The sequence below is a fragment of the Populus euphratica genome, unplaced genomic scaffold (genome assembly GCF_000495115.2).
Source record: "Populus euphratica unplaced genomic scaffold, PopEup_1.0 scaffold55.1, whole genome shotgun sequence".
Lineage (NCBI taxonomy): Eukaryota > Viridiplantae > Streptophyta > Magnoliopsida > Malpighiales > Salicaceae > Populus > Populus euphratica.
Genome location: NW_011499921.1, coordinates 645362 through 665166, shown reverse-complemented (window position 1 = coordinate 665166; position 19805 = coordinate 645362). Strand labels below are relative to the sequence as shown.

The 19805-nt window shown below is 30.7% G+C and overlaps 3 protein-coding genes across 4 annotated transcripts; 1 reads left to right on the top strand and 2 right to left on the bottom strand.

Moving 5' to 3' along the window:
• Window positions 1–1404: 1404 nt before the first annotated feature.
• LOC105135154 (IST1 homolog) lies at window positions 1405–5631 on the bottom strand. Of its 2 annotated transcripts, XM_011039896.1 has the most exons (7): window positions 5578–5631; window positions 5366–5464; window positions 4792–4924; window positions 4568–4671; window positions 3224–3395; window positions 2977–3117; window positions 1405–2904 (listed from the first exon to the last, which is right to left on the bottom strand). In XM_011039896.1, the coding sequence occupies exons 2-7, from the start codon at window positions 5413–5415 to the stop codon at window positions 1765–1767; spliced, it is 1740 nt and encodes a 579-aa protein (XP_011038198.1). In that variant the 5' UTR covers window positions 5416–5464; window positions 5578–5631; the 3' UTR covers window positions 1405–1764. The 2 variants fall into 2 exon arrangements, with proteins under 2 accessions (XP_011038198.1, XP_011038197.1); XM_011039895.1 differs by lacking the exon at window positions 5578–5631 and having other exon boundaries at window positions 5366–5571.
• Window positions 5632–11297: 5666 nt separating this feature from the next.
• Window positions 11298–12476, bottom strand: LOC105135153 (ATP synthase delta chain, chloroplastic-like). Its single transcript, XM_011039893.1, has one exon. The coding sequence runs from the start codon at window positions 12281–12283 to the stop codon at window positions 11531–11533; it is 753 nt and encodes a 250-aa protein (XP_011038195.1). The 5' UTR covers window positions 12284–12476; the 3' UTR covers window positions 11298–11530.
• Window positions 12477–13114: 638 nt separating this feature from the next.
• On the top strand, window positions 13115–17636 carry LOC105135152 (angio-associated migratory cell protein-like). Its single transcript, XM_011039892.1, has 10 exons — window positions 13115–13298; window positions 13381–13443; window positions 13729–13848; window positions 14157–14302; window positions 14385–14532; window positions 14651–14734; window positions 14954–15069; window positions 16004–16062; window positions 16792–16882; window positions 17176–17636. Exons 1-10 carry the CDS (start codon window positions 13193–13195, stop codon window positions 17401–17403), a joined length of 1161 nt encoding a protein of 386 aa, XP_011038194.1. The 5' UTR covers window positions 13115–13192; the 3' UTR covers window positions 17404–17636.
• Window positions 17637–19805: the final 2169 nt, after the last annotated feature.

Sequence of the window (19805 nt, the reverse complement as noted above, 5' to 3'; positions counted from 1 at the left end):
TGTATAGTAAATTGACAAGTATATTCTTTAAATAAAAAAATTAAATCATAGGTTCAAAGGCCTATTGGTCCTTTCCTTTATTTTTTTTCTTGTAATTATTGGGATAATCAATGGCATTTTAGGTTTTAATTCAATTAAAAATTAATTAATCAAAAAAACCTGTTAGCATGCGTCAACATGTAAGAGACACTTACGCACTCTGAATAACGAGCACGAAGCCTTCCAGTGACATAAAATGCTCATTTATGTGTATGTGGATGTATTGTCATATTCTTTTTCTTCTAATACGGTGCATGTTAATAGCGACAAAGTGATTTGTTGTCAATCAATGTTTTTATTTTATTTTATCTTTTCTAGCCTGAAAAATACAAGTTGGTTCTCTTTAAATATCAATATTTCAACTTCAACCCTTATTATTTTAATTTATAATTTTTGTTTTTGACTATTTTGTTAGAATTTTTTTTTTAATTTAATCTTTCAATTCTAATTTATCATTTAAATTGTTTTTTTTAATTTACTTTTTCTTTAGATTTCTATTTTTTTTTTTTGGTTCTATTATAAAAGTTTTGATGATTTTTAACTTTATCCTTCAATCCAAGTTTATGGTGTAATGTTTTTCTATATAATTTGGTTATGTTTTTTGTTTTTTTGTTATTTTTTTCAATTTAACCCTTCAATCAAAAATTTGTTCTCTCTAATTTATTTATTATTTTAATTCTCTTTATTTTATTTTATATTTTATATTTTAGATCCTTTTATATAATTGATTTGTTATTTTTAATTTCATCATTTAGTATTTAATTTGTTGAGAATTGAACTTTATAATTTTTTCATATATGATGAATGATTCAAGTTATGGATTTAAGAAGTTAATGGAATCAACTTCTTTTTTTTTTTCATCGTTCAATATTATTTTTTTTAAAAAATAATTTCATGATTTTTTTAAAAAATATTTTATAAAATTATTTTAATTTTATAATCTAGACTATAAATTCTACCTATTAACTCGAGTTAACTAACTTTTTATTTGAAAATCATAATCTTTTGGTTTATAAGGACCTTGAGCAATCGTTACTAACATTCTTTTCCATAAGCATGCAAATGGTATAAACAAACCAAAATTCGCACCTTTTTTTTTTTGGTTATGATGTGGAAGGATGCATAATTTGTCTTTTCAACTTACGTCACCCGCATTTTATGGACGGTTGTCCAAATGATCAGCACTTGATTTAATTTCAATGCTTTTTATCTAAAAAATTAATCTGTAATGTGTTTGGTTGCATAGTAAGTGTAAGACAAAAAAATAAAGATAAGTTCCATATTTTGAAACTTCTGTATTTTGTCTGCATAAATCATACTTTTCCAAATAATTGCAAATCAAAACCAGTGAACACAGGCATAAGGTTTTGTTACATCTTTGCACTCTTTACTGGATGACATTCTCAAAATTGTGTCAAAATTCAAGGAAATATGAATTCATTACCTGCAACATCATACGGTTTCTGTACATAAATCCTAAACTTGACGAACACAAAATATATAACTTGTCTGAGATGGCTTCTCAAATACATCAAGTAATTGAAATTTCCTTATTATAAACCTCACTGAACATGATTGCAGAAACGACTCTAGGGAATTGACACCACTACGACTAATAATCTCACACTCTACAAATAACAATAAAAACGGCTCATACCATATTTGCATCGATAAACTACGTAGCAGTCAATCAACTCACCACATAACCAATGCACAGGACTCAACTTAAAGGTCATATGTGGAACGGGAATGATCTGTAGCAGATTGTGCACCAGATCCGAGATTTGAGTTTTGTGATGTGAACAAATTTGGGTATGAGAAGTATGGCTCATCATCCATTGAAGGCAATCTCTGTGGCTGGTGACTAACAGACCCTTGCTCAACAACATGATCACTACGAGGAGAATCATAATACACTTCAAGTTTCTCAAAGGAAGGAATATCCAACAACTCTGATGCCTGGTGGTCTTTATGAGGTCGATGGGAGTCTACATTGTTCGGAACACTACCTGGGTCACCAAAAGATTGTTGGTGAACAAAGTGTGGCCTTTCAGTAGAGGCTGAATGATCAGAAGTATCCACAAAAAACGGGTTATCATCCTCAGGGAACTTCTCACTGTTTTTCTTGGTTAGCTCACTGATCCTTGCCTGTGCAAGAGTTGCTGCTGAGCGAGCCGCTGCTGCCGCACGCTCAGCAGACTCGGCAGCAGCATGTGCTGCAGCTAAAACATCCTGAAGATCCACATTAGCCTCGGTTCTGGTCCTCATTACAGAGGGTGGTGAAGTGCTCGGTATTGCTGCATGTTTAGCAGTCTCCACAGTGCCCTGCACAGCAGCTGAAACACTCTGCAAATCCAAATTGGCCTCACTTTCGGTCCTCGATGCAGAGGGTGGCGAAGTGCTTGGTATTGCTGAAAACGATTCAGAAGATAGTGAAGGGGGACAAATGAAAGGAAGAAACTGTTTTTCTTCCCTGTCACTGACTGCAGTGCTTGAAATTTCATCCCTGGTAGCCACTGACTTATTTTCAATCACATCACCCTGTTCAAAATGAGGTTCTTGTGATAGATCTTTGTGAGTCACGGAGTGATTTGATGACTCATGATCAATGTCAGGGTGTAGAGCAGCTTGTGCAGGTGGAGCTATTTCTGGTGCCAAGGCAGAATTTGCACTTAGCCAAGGTGAGACCTTAGGAACTTCAGGAAAATCTAATGGGTCGAAATCTGTATCGGAATTAGGCTGCTCATGCTCAGCATGATCTGGAGAATTCAGCACTTCATCATGCTTCTCTTTTGGAAGAGGCAACATACTGATATGTGTTGGACCAGCAACGGGTGTTGGATCAGTGATATGTGTTGGACCATTCTGACAAGGAGAGAACACACATAAGACATGGAAAGATAACAAGAATCAAGGCAGTTGCACCAAACTACTTACCAACAAGTCTTCGTGCTTTTTTAAGAGCTCAGTTTCAGATGCAGCTGGGTCCCAGTCCAACTCATGCTCTTCAGCAATTTCCTTCAGAAGCTTCAGTTTTTTTTCAGGTGAAGGTGCCCGAACTGATAAGAGTTCTATTAACTGCAGGATTTCAATTTATAGGAAAAATGTCAGAAGAAAAGAGGCATAAGCAGAAGGAACTTGTTGCGAGAAATAAATTAAGGCATAAGATAGAAATCCCAAAAACCTGACGATTGACACCACAAGATGGCATAAGCTCAGTTGCAGCAGCTACAAATTCCTTTCCATATTTGGAAGCAAATAGGATTTGAACCTGCTGTAGCTCAGGTAGATCCGCACATCTTGGAGCCGCAAAACAAACACTGGATATTGCTTCTTTCAAGTCTAGAGGACATTCCCTGAAAAAGGAAAAAATGACATTTGAAAAATACAACCTAAGAAAATGAGTGGAGTTCTTACTCCAAGTACCTACGGAGATTCTTCAACACATTTCACATAGGTATAAATTTATTACATGCTCGATTAAGCAAATAAAATAGCAGAGCGACACACAGATGTTGAAATTCATGAAATTGTATAACCATAAAGAAATATTGACAGGATAGGAAACATAAACAAATTGATTCCCCAGCTTCATTGGAACTCCTACATGAAGACGATAACTGGTCAGATCAGATCCAACTTGGGGATTTATAAGAGGCACTTAGTAACTATACTGTCTGCAAACCTATCATAGTATTGACTGATTTTAAGATATCCCACGACCATGATGCCTCTGCCAATTCACAATTAACATTTCATAGCAACTATAAGATAACAGTCATCAATGAACCTCCTAATTTTTTATCTTGCAGGTTTGACCTGATTCTCACTTTTAAGAGTTCACAATCTTAATCTTAAACAATTATGTCAAATGCCACATTTAGACAACGGTCTGGAGTTTCTAAGGTAAAGAAAAAATATAAAAGATCATTGACTGGCACTGCTATAGCCAAAACAAGTCGAGAAAGTAATCACGATTTCTTCCTAGACCAAGAAATGGCAACTCTCCAGAGTTAGAGCCGGGCAGCCTAGAGGAGTAAAAAAACATCCATCATTATGATGTAGTATGTTAAAACTTAAGAAAGGTTAAAACATTAAAAACCATCCCAAGTTTGTGCTTCTCTAGTCTTTTTGCATGTATAGATATGAATATCAGTAGTTTGTTCAATGACTAGCTCTTCCACCTTCCATTTCCTCAGCCTTTTGGTTCTCTGGTTTTCAGGGAAGGTCCGCAGTTTTTTTTTTAAGCCTGCTACTTCAAGAAAACACAAGCAATAATACCTACGAAACTTTCATAGCTATGATGCACTGTTAACAAACCTATAAAATTCATGTGCAGATGGAGATATCTCTAGTTCAGCACATCAAATATTAACGAAAACAAACCATCTAAATTTATCCCTGTTAGTTTCCAGTCACTAATTGCAAAAGGCGCCATAAAAAAGACAAGAATCCAAAGGGAAAGTGAATTAACAAACCAGGAGAAATAAACATGGTGCAAGACAGATAATGTAATGCGAGGAATAACCTTTGTGTTTCAATAATCGGGAGGCGCACAGAAATAAGCTCACAGAATAATTCAATGATCTCTTGAGCAGCCATCATATTCTCCTCTCTTATTATGTGTTCTACCTGAAATGGAAATATCAACAACACCGTAACATCATTCCTTCTGCAGGTACCTTAAAAAGACTAAGAACAGCAAAGCTAGTTCACACTATAAAAGATGATATTAATAAGAAAGTAGCAAACCCGGATGCGAGCGGTAGCTTCTTGACCAGTTTCAAGAAGCTTAGCAATGTCTCGACGCATATGCTTCATCTGAATCTCTCTCCTGTTCCTCAACAACTTTATCCGAGGTATCGTCAACTTCAACAGGGTTTTACTGTATACAAGCAAAACAAGTTGAAAAAACAACAATCCTCATCAAAACTTCAAACCCCAAAAACAGTAAGTAATCATAGCATTTAATCAAAACAACTCAAAAAAAAGTAAGAACACTCCAAATTCTCGATGAATTCTATTCACTTTCGAATAAACAAAATACCTACAGCACAAGAGACAAATACCCAAATCCTTAATTGATAACTTTTTTTTTTTTTTTTGCTAATAACCAGTAAAATATGAAAAAAGAAGAGTTTTGAGCAGTCCATATTTCTTTAATTTATCCAAAGAACAACAAATTCAAAATAGATTGTACATTGAATTTCATCAAGGTTAGATTTTGAATTTTCTTATTACTAATATCGTCATTTTCTCAGAAACCAAACAAAATCCAAATCCAAAAAAGAGAAAAACAAAATAGAGGAAGATAAAAATCAATTACCATTTAGCGGCTTTAAAGCCTTTGTTGAAGAAGGAATCGATCATCGACATGATTTCTTATTTTGAATAAGAATAACAGAGATCAGATCAATAATTATAACTGTAGAGAGATTGTTTCTGTTAGATAATATAGCAAAAGAAGAAATGAAATCTTGAATTTCAAAAAGAAGAAAAGGTAGGGGATAAGGAATTATCAAACAATTAACAAAATACCTGCTCCACGAGAGAGAGAGAAGACAGCTAGTTTAATTATTATTATATATATACACAAATGAGTTCTGTCGTTTTTTATTTAGTTTTTGCTTAAGACGTAAGATTTCTGTGATTCTATTTTTATTTATTTTTTTGATAAAACATATTTTTAAAACACATTAAAAACAGATGCTGTAACCTTTCCAAACAACCCCTTAATTATTGCCGGATATTATCAAACGTTTCGCCCTTGTTTGGTATTGTGTTTTAAAAGGGTTGGGTAAAATTTAATTTTTTTTACAGTTAGTTTTTTATTTTTTTATATTGATGTATTAATATAAAAATAATGAAAAATAAAAAAATATATATTAATTTATATATTTTATATTTTCAAATAAAAAATATTTAAAAAACAGATATCAAATATCCTCTTCATGTGGGACCAAACACGGCTTTATGTGCTTCCGGCGAAGGTGCCTCGTCGGTCATTATGTATCTAAGCCCTAATTCAGTGGGCCATGCAATGACTTTAGGACATAAAATACAGTACATGATAATCATAAGCCTTTGAACATTTTCGATTTTTAGCTTTAATCAATTGACAAGCTCATTTAATAATATTATTATACTTATGAACAATCCATTTGAATTTTGTTAATGTATATGTTAAATTATGATATGAACACCATAATCTTATATATATATATATATGCTGCCATTAGGAATATCTAATATGATTTCTGTTTTATTTTTTAATTTTACAGATTATAAGATTTATTTAGAATGACATCAAACTCTGAAATCAATTCTAACGAACTCATTTAGAAGTAAGGGGTTTGATTTCAAGATTCTTGAGAAATGTAAGAGAAAACATTTTAAAAAAATAAATATTTATTGTTCTGTAATTTTATTCTTTTAAATGGCTATAGTTTTTAATTAGAAATGGTTTAGAGCACCTCATTATGCTAATGACATATGATATGAACACCATAATCTTATATATATGTGTGTGTGTGTGCTGCCATAAGGAATATGTAATATGAGTTCTGTTTTGTTTTTTAATTTTACAGATTATGATATTTATTTAGAATGACATTAAACTCTGAAATCAATTCTAACGAACTCATTTAAAAGTAAGGGGTTTGATTTCAAGATTCTTGAGAAATGTAAGAGAAAACATTTAAAAAAAAAAATATTTATTGTCATATAATTTTATTTTTTTAAATGGCTATAGTTTTTAATTATAAATGGTTTTGAGCACCTCATTATGCTAATGACAGTGTAAATTTTTATTTTTAAAATTAAAATTACAAGTAATAAGGATCGTATTTTCTTCTTTTTGTATGGTAATTTATTTCTAATATAATGAAGATTTACAATTATAATAATAATATATATCTGAAATATTTATTGGTTGTAAAAGATTATCATAGAACTTATTGGTAAATTAATTGCTTTTCAAAATTGAAATTATATTACCTTTTACTTGACGTTTTGTAAAGTCCTAAGATTTCACTACCATCACGTGCATGAGCCATGCAAACTGGAATTATTTCTTACAATAAATGTGTCTATATATAATTACAAAGGGAAAATAACCCTAGTTATATTCAAGTGTAGTGGAGTACATGCCAGGATTACATGTTATTTTAATCAGTAAAACTTAACCTCAAAATTCCCGCAACTCCCTTTTAATTAATATAAAAGAGTGTTTTTGGGATTATATTCAACCATGTTTTTTTTAAATAATTTCCTTTTGTTTTGAAATTATTTTATTACATTAATATCAAAAATAAATATTTAAAAATATAAAAATATATTATTTTAATATATTTTAAAATAAAAACACTTTAAAATATAAATTACTGAGTTAATAAACCTTAAAATAGGAATAAGTTAGCGCGATAAATCACTGACAACATAGACTACTTGTCAGTCCTCCCTGCCGGACATTAGACGTTTCACCCACATGGTGGAGAGATTGGACATTCCAAAACTGAACCATTGAAGAAGAAGGAAAGCACCTACAAACCCAAATCCAAGGATTGACATCCAATTTATTAATAAGAACACCAATCCTTTCGTAGTTTCGTTGAATGACTTCAAAAGGATGGACGTCATTCAAGGACTTTGGTGTTATGGGCGAGCAAATTAACCAATTATTCAGAAATATGGATAAAAACCAACTTGAAACAATTGAACCAAATTATTATCTGAATTTATTGGGTAATTTCAATTATAAATTTTTAAAGAAAATTTGGTTGAATTTGGTTTTAGATTTTAGAAACTAAAAAGACCAACCTAATCTAAACCAAACTAAATTAAAAAAAAAACTTATTATAAACTAAATACCTATTAAATCAAAATCTATCAAAATAGCCCAACTAAAAGCTACTTAATTCAAAGTGAACTTTCTCATTTTAGCAAATATAAAACCAATCTGAGTTCTTCTTTCGTTCAATTTGATTTATAATTAAAATAAATGATTGAGTTTGAAATATTTTTTTTTATTCAAATCAAACAGAAACCTTTTAGTAATAACAAGATAGCAAGCCTGTACTCTGTTACGAGTTTATAAAATAAATATATTTAATAGTATTATAATTATAAATTAGCGCTAAATAAGTAATAGAAACTTAAATTATCATAAAGCCAATATTTTATAAAAAAAAAAAAAATTATGTTGCTAATAAAAAATCTAGAGACTAAACAAAATGATTTGTAACAATTTACAGTATTTTGTAAGGAAATATATAGTGCTTTCACTATGTAATTTAGCTTTTCTGTTAATAAAAAGCAAAAAAATTATAAAGCTAAATTCTCTAACAACTTAATATTAGAAAAAATTGATAAAGATAATTTTGGAAGGAAAACAAATTATGAGGAAAACTATAGCATTTTTTCCAATATAATCGACAAAGATAATTTTAGAAAAAATTATAAAAAAATCATTTAGAGAAATACGGTAGCAATTTATAGTGTTTTGCAAGAAAAATAACAATACTTTTTCCATATGATTTAGTTTTATTGTAATTATAATTTTTAATCAACTCAATATTCTAAAAAAATTCTATAAAGATAATTTTAGAAAAAAATTATGTGGGAAAACACTACAACAATTCACAATGTTTTTTTAAAAAATTATAAAGCTAAATTCTCAATCAGCTCAATATTAAAAAACAAATTGACAAAGATAATTTTTTAAAAAATAAAATTAAAAAACATAAAAAAAGGACAAAAAAACCATATTAAAAACACTATAGCAATTCATAGTGTTTTGTGATGAAAGCTAAAGTGCTTCTCCATATGATTTAACCTTATTTGTAATGATTTATAATTGTAATTTTCAATTAGCTTAATATTAAAAAATATAATTAAAAAAGATAATTTAAAAAAAAATTATAAAAAAACTATATTGAAAGACACTGTAGTAGTCCACATTGTTTTGTGAGGAAAACTACAATACTTTCCTCACATGATTAAATTTTATTAAAAAGTTAAATTATAATCAGTTCAATATTAAAAAAATAACACCAACAAAGATGATTTTAGAAAAAGATATTAAAAAAAACATAAAAAGAAACTGGAAAAAAAACATGTAAGAAAAAACTGTATCAATCCATAGTTTTTTGCAAGAAAGTTACTGTTTTTTTCCATATGATATAGTATTACTTATATTTATTTGTAATTATAATTCTTAAACAACATAATATTTAAAAAAATTTAAAAAGACAATTTTAGAGAAAACATAAAAAAAACTACGTGGAAAAAAAATTATAGCAATCCACAATACTTCCATCACATATTGTAAATGTAATTCTTAATCAACTCAATATTAAAAAATAAAATAAAAAATAATTTTAGAGAAAATCATAAAAAGAAAACATGTGGAGAAACACTATAACAATCAATAATATTTTTTTAAAAAATTACAAAACTAATTCTGAATCAACTAAATATTAAAAAAATAAAATTGATAAATATAATTTTAAAAAATAAAAAATAAAATAGAAAAACCATGTAGAAAAATATTGTAGCAATTTACAGTATTTAAAAAAAATTACAAAGCAAAATTTTTAACCACCTCAATATTAAAAAATAAAATTGACAAAGATAATTTTAGATAAAAAGTATAAAAAAATAAAAAAGAGTAAAAATAAAAAGTTATGCACTATAAATTATTATTTTAATCCATAATTCATAGTGCATTGGATATAAATGAGTAATAAATTTTTCACATTTTTTAACTTATTTCTTAATATTTCTTTATATGGTAGTTATAGATGGTTGTTGTACTAATTTTAATAATAATAAAATGATAGTTACTTTAATAATAAGATGATAATGATAGCGATAGTTAATATAAAAATGAGATAATAATAATAATAATAATAATTATAGTGATAATAATATTATAAAGTTACAAGAAAATAATAATTATATTAATAAAAAAAATTATTATTATTATTAATGATGATATTCATCCGGAAGATAAAAGTTATGGGATTATAGGACAAAAGTCACATTAATAACTAAACAATAGTTCTATTTTAATTGATATAGAATCTTGGGTTGAAACCAAATTGAGTTAAAAAAAATATAAGAAAAGCTATGATCTAGTGTGACATGACAGATTTAATAAATTGACCCGATAAAACTTGATTGTAATTTATTAACTTTTATTTTTAATAAAATTGATGTTTTTTTTTATTTTTTTTAAATAAAAATTAATTAGGAATGATTTGATCAAAACTCAAAATCTGAAGCTTAGATGAGTTGGGGTTTAAAAACTATAGTTTTCGCTTTTATTCTCACCTTCACGGCACAGAACTCATCTGGCCTATATGTTTTCTTTGCATTTTAAAGGGTTTAAATTTTAGGTTTTGGGCCACTATTTTCAAGTCAAAAGTGGAGTGAGGGAGACAGGATTTTCTTGTGGATATTTCTTGCTAATGCATTCTGGGTCTGGGAGCTGTCAAAGAGAGGGAAAAAAGCGAGTGAAAGTCTTGAGATTTTTTAAGGTCTATTTTTGTTTTAAAGTGTTTGGTTGATGAGAAATTTTAAAAACAAAATGACAGCCACCTTGCTATTTTAGAACCAGTGTGAGAAACCAAAGAGAAGAGAAGGGAGACTAGAGAGAGAGAAGAAGAAAGAAAAGACTACCAAAACGATACCGTTACTTGTTCGTCGACACACGACGCCTCCTGTAAAAACCCTCCTCGGACCGCTTCCAACCCCTCCAACAATGATGGTATTCTGATAATGAAGGAATTTATAGTTTTTTTTTATAGCATACAATCACAAATTCTCTTTTGAAATTTTGAATAAGAACAATTTATAGTTTATAGTTTTTTTTAAAAAATTATTTTTTGAAACAAATAACCTCAAAAACTTCTACAATGCCGAACACATACTATAAAACATTAAAGATTCAGGGTTTTTTGGCATTGCAATTGAATTATTATTTTCTTATTTATTGTGTTTTTTGATATTTTTAATATACTAATATTAAAAACAAATTTAAACATAAAAAAATATTATTTTAATTTATTTTTTCTAACAATATGCATTTAAAGCTAGGTATTCAAATTTAAATTATAGTTATAAGATCCAACCATAATTAATTCACAAATAAGTAGATTAATCCATTTTTTTATTGTTTAAGTTTTTAATTAAAAAAACTAAAAAAATATCGTTTTTAGTTAAAAAAATCATATTAAAAATAAACTCAACATAGATAAATCACTAAATTGACCGTCTATTTTCATAAATACGACTCAAATCCTCTGCTCAAAACATCAAAAAATACCCTCCAATTATTAAAAAAAAAAAAAACATAAAAAGACAGAGAGACATTGAAATACAAGTCCACATAGCAACTCTATTCCAAAATCCATGCCACAACAATTAAATCCAACCCCCTCCCCACATAATTTACCACAAAAGAATCAAAACCAAAAAAAGAGTCCAAAAATTAAGCAGCAAGTTCAATATCACTTAAATCAAGCTGAGCAGCAATCTCCTCCAACTGTTTCTTCACACTCATATCAATCAACTTGGACCCTGAATTTCCATACCTTACAGTAAACCCAGCAACCAAACTGGGGTCAATCACTGGCTTAACCCTTACATTCTTAGCTCCTGTCAGTTTCTGCACTTGTTTTGCTATCTGTGCCAAATGTTGCGACTCCAAAGGCACCACTGAACTCACCACAGCAAGCTCTGTATCCGTCAACCTATTGTAAACCATCTCAAATTCTTTCACTATATCTTTAACCAAATCAATCCTCTTTGCATCTATAAGTATATTAATGAAGTTTACTGTATGGGGTTGGAGAGATGAGGACTTGGCAAACTCATCAACCATTTGTCGTTTCTTTTCTGTGTCTACTGTCGGGTTAGCAAAGAAGCCATAGACTGCTGTGTCTGAAAAGAGTTTCTCTACTTTGCCCATGTCAGACGAGGTAGCATCTAATGTGTTGTTGGATTTTGCCACGTCAGCTAGCGCTGCAGCGTAACTTCCTGCTGCTGTTGCTGACATTTTGGTCCCCAAGGCCGAGCCGCCACGGAGGCGGAGGGTGGTTGTGGTGGAGAGGTTGAGGGAAGGCAAAGTGGCGGAGAAGGAGAGGCTGAGAGGTTTCGGGGAGGTGAAGTTTGTTGGCAGCCTGGCTGATGGTGGGATTTTGGATTGGAGTGAAACGGTGGCATTTTGGAGTGCTGATGCCATGTTAACAGTAGCGGAGAGATAGAGGAGAAGGGCGGAGATTGTTTTGATTGGTGAAGTGTTTTTTTGGAGAGAATGGCGGGGTTTGAGAGAGGAATGGAGGGTGGTCGAAGCAGCGGGGGTTATCTTCTTCGGTAGAGAATAAGCCACTTATCTGCGTACACAGAGGATAATGGAGTTTGACGTGTGGATCACGCTGATGGGCTAATAGAGATTGAGTGACCTATTTATTTTTTGTGGCGTGACTTTAATAATAATAATAACGTGTCACTTGTGGATTATGGAATATATATATATATATAAAGAGATGTCTATATGAGAAATTTTAATGAGATTAATTAAATTTAAATATATTATTTTAATAAAAAATCAATAATAATTTTTTATCATCTAAATTCGTAGATGTTTTGAACTAACTTGTATTAAATTTTTAGATTTATCTCTTTAATTTGATTAAAATGGCTATTTTTCTACAAATTTTGGATTTGAATTTTTGTTTATATTCATAATACATATTTGTTTGGGATTTTCAAGCTCTAAATATGAGAGAAAATCTATAATTTTGGCATTTATATTCCAAAAAAGCCATGGAATATTTCTTCTTTTTCAAGATTAAATAAAAAACAAGGCGAAAATTAGACATCACTCCAAAGATTAAAGAGCTAACCACACACGTGTGAAAATCAAGGGAAAAAAAACAGAAACACATGATTGCTGTAGTTGCACGCGCCATTTCAATGAGCACCTGCAGTTACATATACAAGAGCAAAACCCTAGCTAAAACCTCTCATTCTTCTCCTCCCTAGCAAACGCCAAGGCATCGCCATACTTCTCCTCCCTAGCAAACGCCAAGGCATCGATCATTTCACGACGACGACGGAAATTGAAATAAATAATTAAAAAAGGCGAAAAATGAACGGGGCAAATCGATCATTTCACGACGACGACGAAGACGATCAAGGCGAAGTTTTCCTTGATGATTCCGATATCATCCATGAAGTCACCGTCGATGAAGAAGGTATTTATTAAATTATCATTATTTTATTAATCAAGTTATTGTTGTTTTATATTGGATTGATAAATAATTCACGAACTTGTAGACCTTCCTGACGCGGATGACGACGACACGGATGATTCTCTGCACATATTTACCGGTCATACCAGTGGGTTTTTTTTTTTCCCTTTGAAGTCTCCATCTCTTTTTATAATGAAATTAATTAATTTTCAAAATAAAAAAGAATCCCAATTCTATTATTTGGATTTAGAGAAGTATACGAATTAAATGAAACTAAAAACGAAAAAAGTAATTAATTCCTTTTTGTAATCAACTAAACGATTATGAAAGAATAGCTAAAAATGTATTTATTTGGTTTTAATTTGTTGGATTAAGGTAAGTAATGAAGTATTGTTGTTTCTCTTTTTTTTTCTTTTTCTTTTTTTAAATGTAGGTGAACTCTATACAGTTGCCTGCAGTCCAGCAGACCCTTTGCTAGTGGCGACTGGTGGAGGAGATGACAGAGGGTTTCTTTGGAAGATTGGTCTTGGAGATTGGGCTTCTGAGCTCAAAGGTTTGATCTTTGTAGCCGTTGGAATCTTTTCTATTTAGTAACTGCTCCATTCGTGGATTTTTTTTTTTTGTTATTAGTTGATTTCTTCTTATTGTTTGCTCTTTGTAGCATGCTTGAGTAACCTCCTTTTTTTAATTAATGATGATCTCTAATTCATTTAAAAAAAAGGGCTTTAAGATTTTTGTACTTTTTGTTGGTCTTGATACGTGCTATAGTGCCTGTCAATGAAGCGAGGTTTTCTGTGGTTTCTATATGAGGACGATTTTGATATCGTGTCCTAAGTTAACGTTTTAGAATTTTTTTGACAGGTCATAAGGAATCTGTGTCTAGTTTAACATTTAGTAGTGATGGACAGTTGCTTGCATCTGGAGGGTTTGATGGGATTGTTCAAATTTGGGATGCTTCGTCGGGAAACCTTAAATGTGCACTTGAAGGTCCTGATGAGGGCATTGAGGTGAATGTGCTTACTGAATTTACTTGCACTGATTTATTCTGTTTCATGTCTGAGTCTGGGTATCAACTTTGTGGTTTCTCAGTGGGTCAGATGGCATCCAAAAGGGCATCTGGTGTTGGCTGGTTCCGAGGATAAAACTGTTTGGATGTGGAATGCTGACAAAGTTGCCTATCTTAATTCATTTACAGGACATGAAGCAAGTGTTACCTGTGGTGATTTTACTCCTGATGGTATTAAACTACTCCTTATCTTGTTTTTTTTTCTCTGAAGACCTTTAGATTTAGCTCGCATTGGATCTGTTTCTTTCATATTTCTTTCATCCTTTTTCTCCCTATCTGCCTGCTTCAGGTAAAACAATCTGTACGGGTTCTGATGATGCATCCCTGAGGATATGGAATCCTAAAAGTGGTGAAAACATACATGTTGTGAAAGGTATTCATTTAAAATTCATTTTGTCATTATCTAAAGCTAAATCCTGCTCTATTTCATGTTTTGAAAAGGTTATTTATCTGGTCATTACATAAATATAGTTGGTTTTGAAGGGATCAATAAAGGAGATGTTCAAATTCAACCTTACCTTAAAAATAACTACATAAAAATTAAAGGAGCTTGGTTTGGTTGTTTGGCATTGCTGACAACTCTGCTCTTCAGGTCATCCATATCACACTGATGGACTGACGTGCTTGGCATTGAGCTCAGATTCTAATCTTGCTATTACTGGTTCTAAGGACAACTCTGTCCACATTGTGAACATTACTACTGGCAGGGTTTGTTTTCTTCTTGCACTCCATAATGTTGTGGTTTATTTTAGTTATCTCAATTTTAGCTAGATAACTTGGTTGTGTCCTATTTAACTGTTGTATCTGTGCCGTCAGTGCTTTTGGTTCTTTTACATGTTGTGCATTGGCATGCTCCTTTTAAGCCTTTTTTCTGGGTCTTTATTGAGGTATCTGGAAAGCCTTCTGCGTTATAGTGGGAGGAATGATAGAAAACATAATCTCCAATAAAACTTAAAGATGGATTTAATATTCAAACTCCACTTCAGCAACTACCAAAACACCAGCAAGCTTTAGCATGGTGGGTTTTATGTTTTAGCATTTAAGGATTCTTTATTCTGTCATATGAAATTCAGCATGTTGGATTAAAATTAAGTTATCGAATGAATGAAGAAGCAGTAGTTATCCAATCTTTGATGAAAGGGCCGACATCCTTAAAAGTTGTCTTTTGCACTGGAGAGGTTAATGTCTGGAAGCTGAATGCTAGTGCAAGTTCCCAGAAATTCATCTGTTCTTAGAAGATCTTGCCTTGGGTCTTTTTATTGAGATTCTTTCAAGTTTGAAGCAATTAAGCAAGTTGTGTGGTTACTATGTGCTCAAGTTCTATTCTTCTTTAGATTTGTTGGAAAGGTCTGAATAATGCTAAGGTGTGGGGTTGAATACAGCTAAAATCTTGGTTTAAATCTTCATTCTGCTATGGCACTATTGAATTGTGGGTTGTGGTGTTTCTATCAGCATTTGGATGGATTTTCAATTTCTATCCTCTTTTTATGCTGTCATAATCTGGGACATTTTCTGTTGCATTTTTTTTTATGTTTTCTTGTAATGTTTAGATATACCTGCCAATGCAATTGCTTTCCACATGTTTGCTTATGTGATTTGTTCATACTGGTAGCCTCTTTAATAGACTTTTTCCGTGTAACAGGTGGTTAGTTCTCTAGTTTCTCACTCGGATTCCGTTGAATGTGTCGGGCTTGCACCAAGGTAGAAACAATCTTTCTCAATGCCTGTTTAGAAGTATGGTAAATGTTACTTTTCAAAATACTTTTTGCTTAAAAATGTATCAAAATATTATTTTTTTTTATTTTTTAAAACTTACTTTTGATATCAGCACATCAAAACGATAAAAAAATACAAAAAAAAAATTAATTTGAAGCTAGAAAAAAATATTACAATTTTTTCGGAAATGGCATTGTGGCTGCAATACCGAACAAGTTCTTAGTGTCTCCGTCTGTCTCACTCTCTCTTTCTTTGTGGGTGTGACAACAGGAAATTATGTGGTAGGAACTAGGAGAAATCGTACATACTTTAATGATAACAAAAACAATTATTTAGTGAAACTAGGAAGTACATACTCAGAGATTAGCTAGGCTTTGGTGCATTTGAAAAAAAGTTGATTGTATGTTGCCAGGCTTTCAACAAGAGAATAATATTTGCCTTGGTGACAAACTTATACAAGTAATAGTCTCTGTTTTTATCAGGAAGATTATCTTCAAATTGAGACGCTCCTGCTTTTTCTTGAAGTTTCCGGATTTGGACTGGCCATTGTTTATAAGTTGTGTTTTGCATATTTAAGAGTCAACTTCTGATAATCTTAAAGTTCTCCCATCATAAAAGAAAGCAGGCGGGGGGGATAAAAAAGAAAGTCAAATTCTGTGAAATCTTGTGTAACCTAGTTTAACACTTTTGTATTGTATACCATGTGCATGGCAGCTTCCCCTGGGCTGCTACGGGAGGCTTGGATCAGAAGCTTATCATCTGGGACCTGCAGCATTCTTTGCCCCGTGCCTCATGTGAACACAAGGTCCGTTTGAGTTTTGTTTTTGTTTCATTTTAGTATCATCCGGCATATCTCAATTGATTGCCAGTTTTAGAAGCCCTCCGAATAAGTCATAATTTCTCAGCTCATAATGATCAAAGTTGCAATTAGCCCTAGAAACATAAAGTTGAGAGAATAAGACGATGAATTAACAAAAGCCAGCACTTCCCGTATGCAGCAGTTGTAATTGATCAAAAGTTTAGTTATCGTCTAATGATGTTTTGGCTTGTTACAATGGCATCAAGATTCCATATCTCACAAATTGAACTTCTGGACAGGATGGAGTTACATGTCTGGCATGGCTCGGTGCATCAAGATACGTGGTTACAGGTTGTGTGGATGGGAAAGTAAGACTGTGGGATAGTCTCTCTGGTGATTGCATAAGAATATTTAGTGGCCACGCTGATGCCATTCAATCCCTGTCTATATCGGCCAATCAAGATTATCTTGTCTCGGGTTCAAGTGATGGAACCGCAAGAGTGTTTGAGATTGCAGAGTTCAAGTAAGCCATAGTAGTATCAATATAAGGCCTTGGATTGTAAAATTGAGAATAATCCTTTTCCAAAATTTTAAATCCTTGCCCCACTCTTACAAGTATTAATGGGAATTCTAGATTTTAATTGTTAGAGCATTCCCAAGAGAGAGAAAATAAAAGAATTTAGTTATGTATCAAATCCTAGTCTCGTTTTTTTTAAAAGAAAAAAAAATAAAAAATAAAAAATGAAAAGTTGAGAAGTCAAAATATGGGTTTTTTAGGGTGTGTTTTTGCTTTTGTGTTTGTTGTAGGGTATAATTCTCGGAGGTTAAACTTTAATCTAAATGCTTGTAGTGTAATTTTTACCCTCCAAAAATAAGGTCTGGGTGTAAAGTTTCACCTTACTAAAACATTATAACCAATTAGCTTAAATTTTAGTAGCCTCCTACCTAACATATCTTTGTAGCTACAATGCCCTTAAAACTACAAATCTTTAAATACAAGTTGAAGAATAAAAAATATATTTTGGAAGAATGCAAAAAACTCTTTTTTTTAAAAAAATATCAAGCCTAAAGTAAAATAAGAAATAAATTTTGAAAAAAAGAGGTTCAATAAATCATGTGACAACAAAATTAAAAAAAAAATAGTTTAAAACTAATATCGACTACAATAGCTAATTAATCACAAGTTACTAAACAATCACCAATGACTACAATAGCTAATTAATCACAAGTTACGTAAACAATCACCAATTTCTTCACTCATGTTTTATATAATTTTTTTTAATCAATTATAAAATTTATTTTTTTATCTATTCATATATCAATTACAATTATTTTTTCTGATTTTAAAAGCATATCTTTTACATCAAATTTATTGGTTTTGGAAATATCTTTCATAAAATTAAAATTTTAATCCTTCATCAAGTTTCTTAAATTTTTCATTACTAACAAAAACCTTTCCTTGACTTCTATTTATCTTTATGGACTTCTTTGATGCTATGATAACGGTTATTTTTTAATATATTTTTTATTTAAAAATATATTAAAATAATATTTTTTTATATTTTTATTATTAATACATTAAAGCAATCTAAAAAAATTAAAATAAAAACTACTTCTTTTCAAAAATACTTGTTCATCTATAAGCAAACACGCAATTACAAAAATAAAGCCAATGATAAACACTTTTCTCAACAATTAAATTCCGTGATGCTTTCATTAGAGATAATTATTTTTTATTCGGTTTGATTTTTTCTTTGAAAAATAACCATATTAAAATTTTATAAAATACAAAAAATAAAACTGAAATCGAACCAAAACTGACTCAAATCAACCGTTTTGGTTCAGTTATTTTATATTAAAAACCAAAACTCAACAAACCGGTTCTAATTTGGTTTAGTTCGATTTCGATTGAGTCATTTTATTTTAAAAACCAAAAACTATATTATCTTTTGGGTTTTTTTTTTACATTTTAGTAGACTTGGTTTCAGTTTAGTTTAGTTTTTTCTTATTTTTTTGATTTTAGACTTATGAAATTGAAACCAAATCTAACCAAACATGATTTTTTAAAAATATTCTAATTAGTTTAATTTGTTTTTTTATAGTTCTGTATTTTTAATTTTTTTAATTTTCTTGATTTAATTGATTATTTAAATGTTTTACTCACTCCTAGCCATAATTTTTAGACCCGGCTAGGTCTAAGGCCTGGATTCTAAATTTTGACTAAGTCATATCGTTCGAGTCAATTTTTTAAAAAAATCAAAATAATATTAATTTAATAAAAAATATCAATAAATTATATCCAGGTTTTTAGCATGAATAATCAAGTTGCCAGGTCAATCCACCTGATCATACTATATTTTTTCTTTTCCTATTTTTGTTTAACCTTACATGGTTTCAATTCTAAACCAACCTACCAGTTCAGGCAAATTTTAAAACTATATTACTTTCTTCCACTGATCTGGAACAAAAAAAAAAAAATCAAATTAGAGAACTTGTCGCTGTTTAATTAACTTGACAATCCATCGGCCAAGGTTATTCTCTGAAAATTAATGGTCTAGATTTAGCCACATCGACAAAGACACTATAAACAAGAGAAACCTTAAATTACCCCGAGCGTATTACCCAAATCTTAATTGACTCTAAAATAAATATTGTTATCAATTAGGTCCAAAAACTCTTAGATGTTTCTCAATTGGATCTTCCTATCAAATGATTTTAGTTTTTATGTTAATTATATTTAAAAAAAGTCATTTTTTCGCATAAAATATCCAAATCAGATGAAAATATTAACAGATTGGGACAGATTGAGAAGTATGAGCCGAATTGAAAAATATCTTTATGTTGGGACTTGAATAAGAGTAAATGTATACATTAAGGACTAAATAAAGAGGTTTCCCCAGTTAATACAGTACCCTGTACCGCCTCTACT

What these genes read in the sequence shown, in the direction of transcription:
- LOC105135154 (XM_011039896.1), bottom strand. Translation starts at nt 5,415, where the DNA reads ATGTCGATGATCGATTCCTTCTTCAACAAAGGCTTTAAAGCCGCTAAA. An exon ending in GGCTTTAAAGCCGCTAAATG is followed by an intron (nt 4,925 to 5,365) that starts GTAATTGATTTT and finishes GCTTGTATACAG; the next exon opens with TAAAACCCTGTTGAAGTTGA. An exon ending in AAGCTACCGCTCGCATCCGG is followed by an intron (nt 4,672 to 4,791) that starts GTTTGCTACTTT and finishes TTTCCATTTCAG; the next exon opens with GTAGAACACATAATAAGAGA.
- LOC105135153 (XM_011039893.1), bottom strand. Translation starts at nt 12,283, where the DNA reads ATGGCATCAGCACTCCAAAATGCCACCGTTTCACTCCAATCCAAAATC.
- LOC105135152 (XM_011039892.1), top strand. Translation starts at nt 13,193, where the DNA reads ATGAACGGGGCAAATCGATCATTTCACGACGACGACGAAGACGATCAA. An exon ending in AGTCACCGTCGATGAAGAAG is followed by an intron (nt 13,299 to 13,380) that starts GTATTTATTAAA and finishes ACGAACTTGTAG; the next exon opens with ACCTTCCTGACGCGGATGAC. An exon ending in CATATTTACCGGTCATACCA is followed by an intron (nt 13,444 to 13,728) that starts GTGGGTTTTTTT and finishes TTTTAAATGTAG; the next exon opens with GTGAACTCTATACAGTTGCC.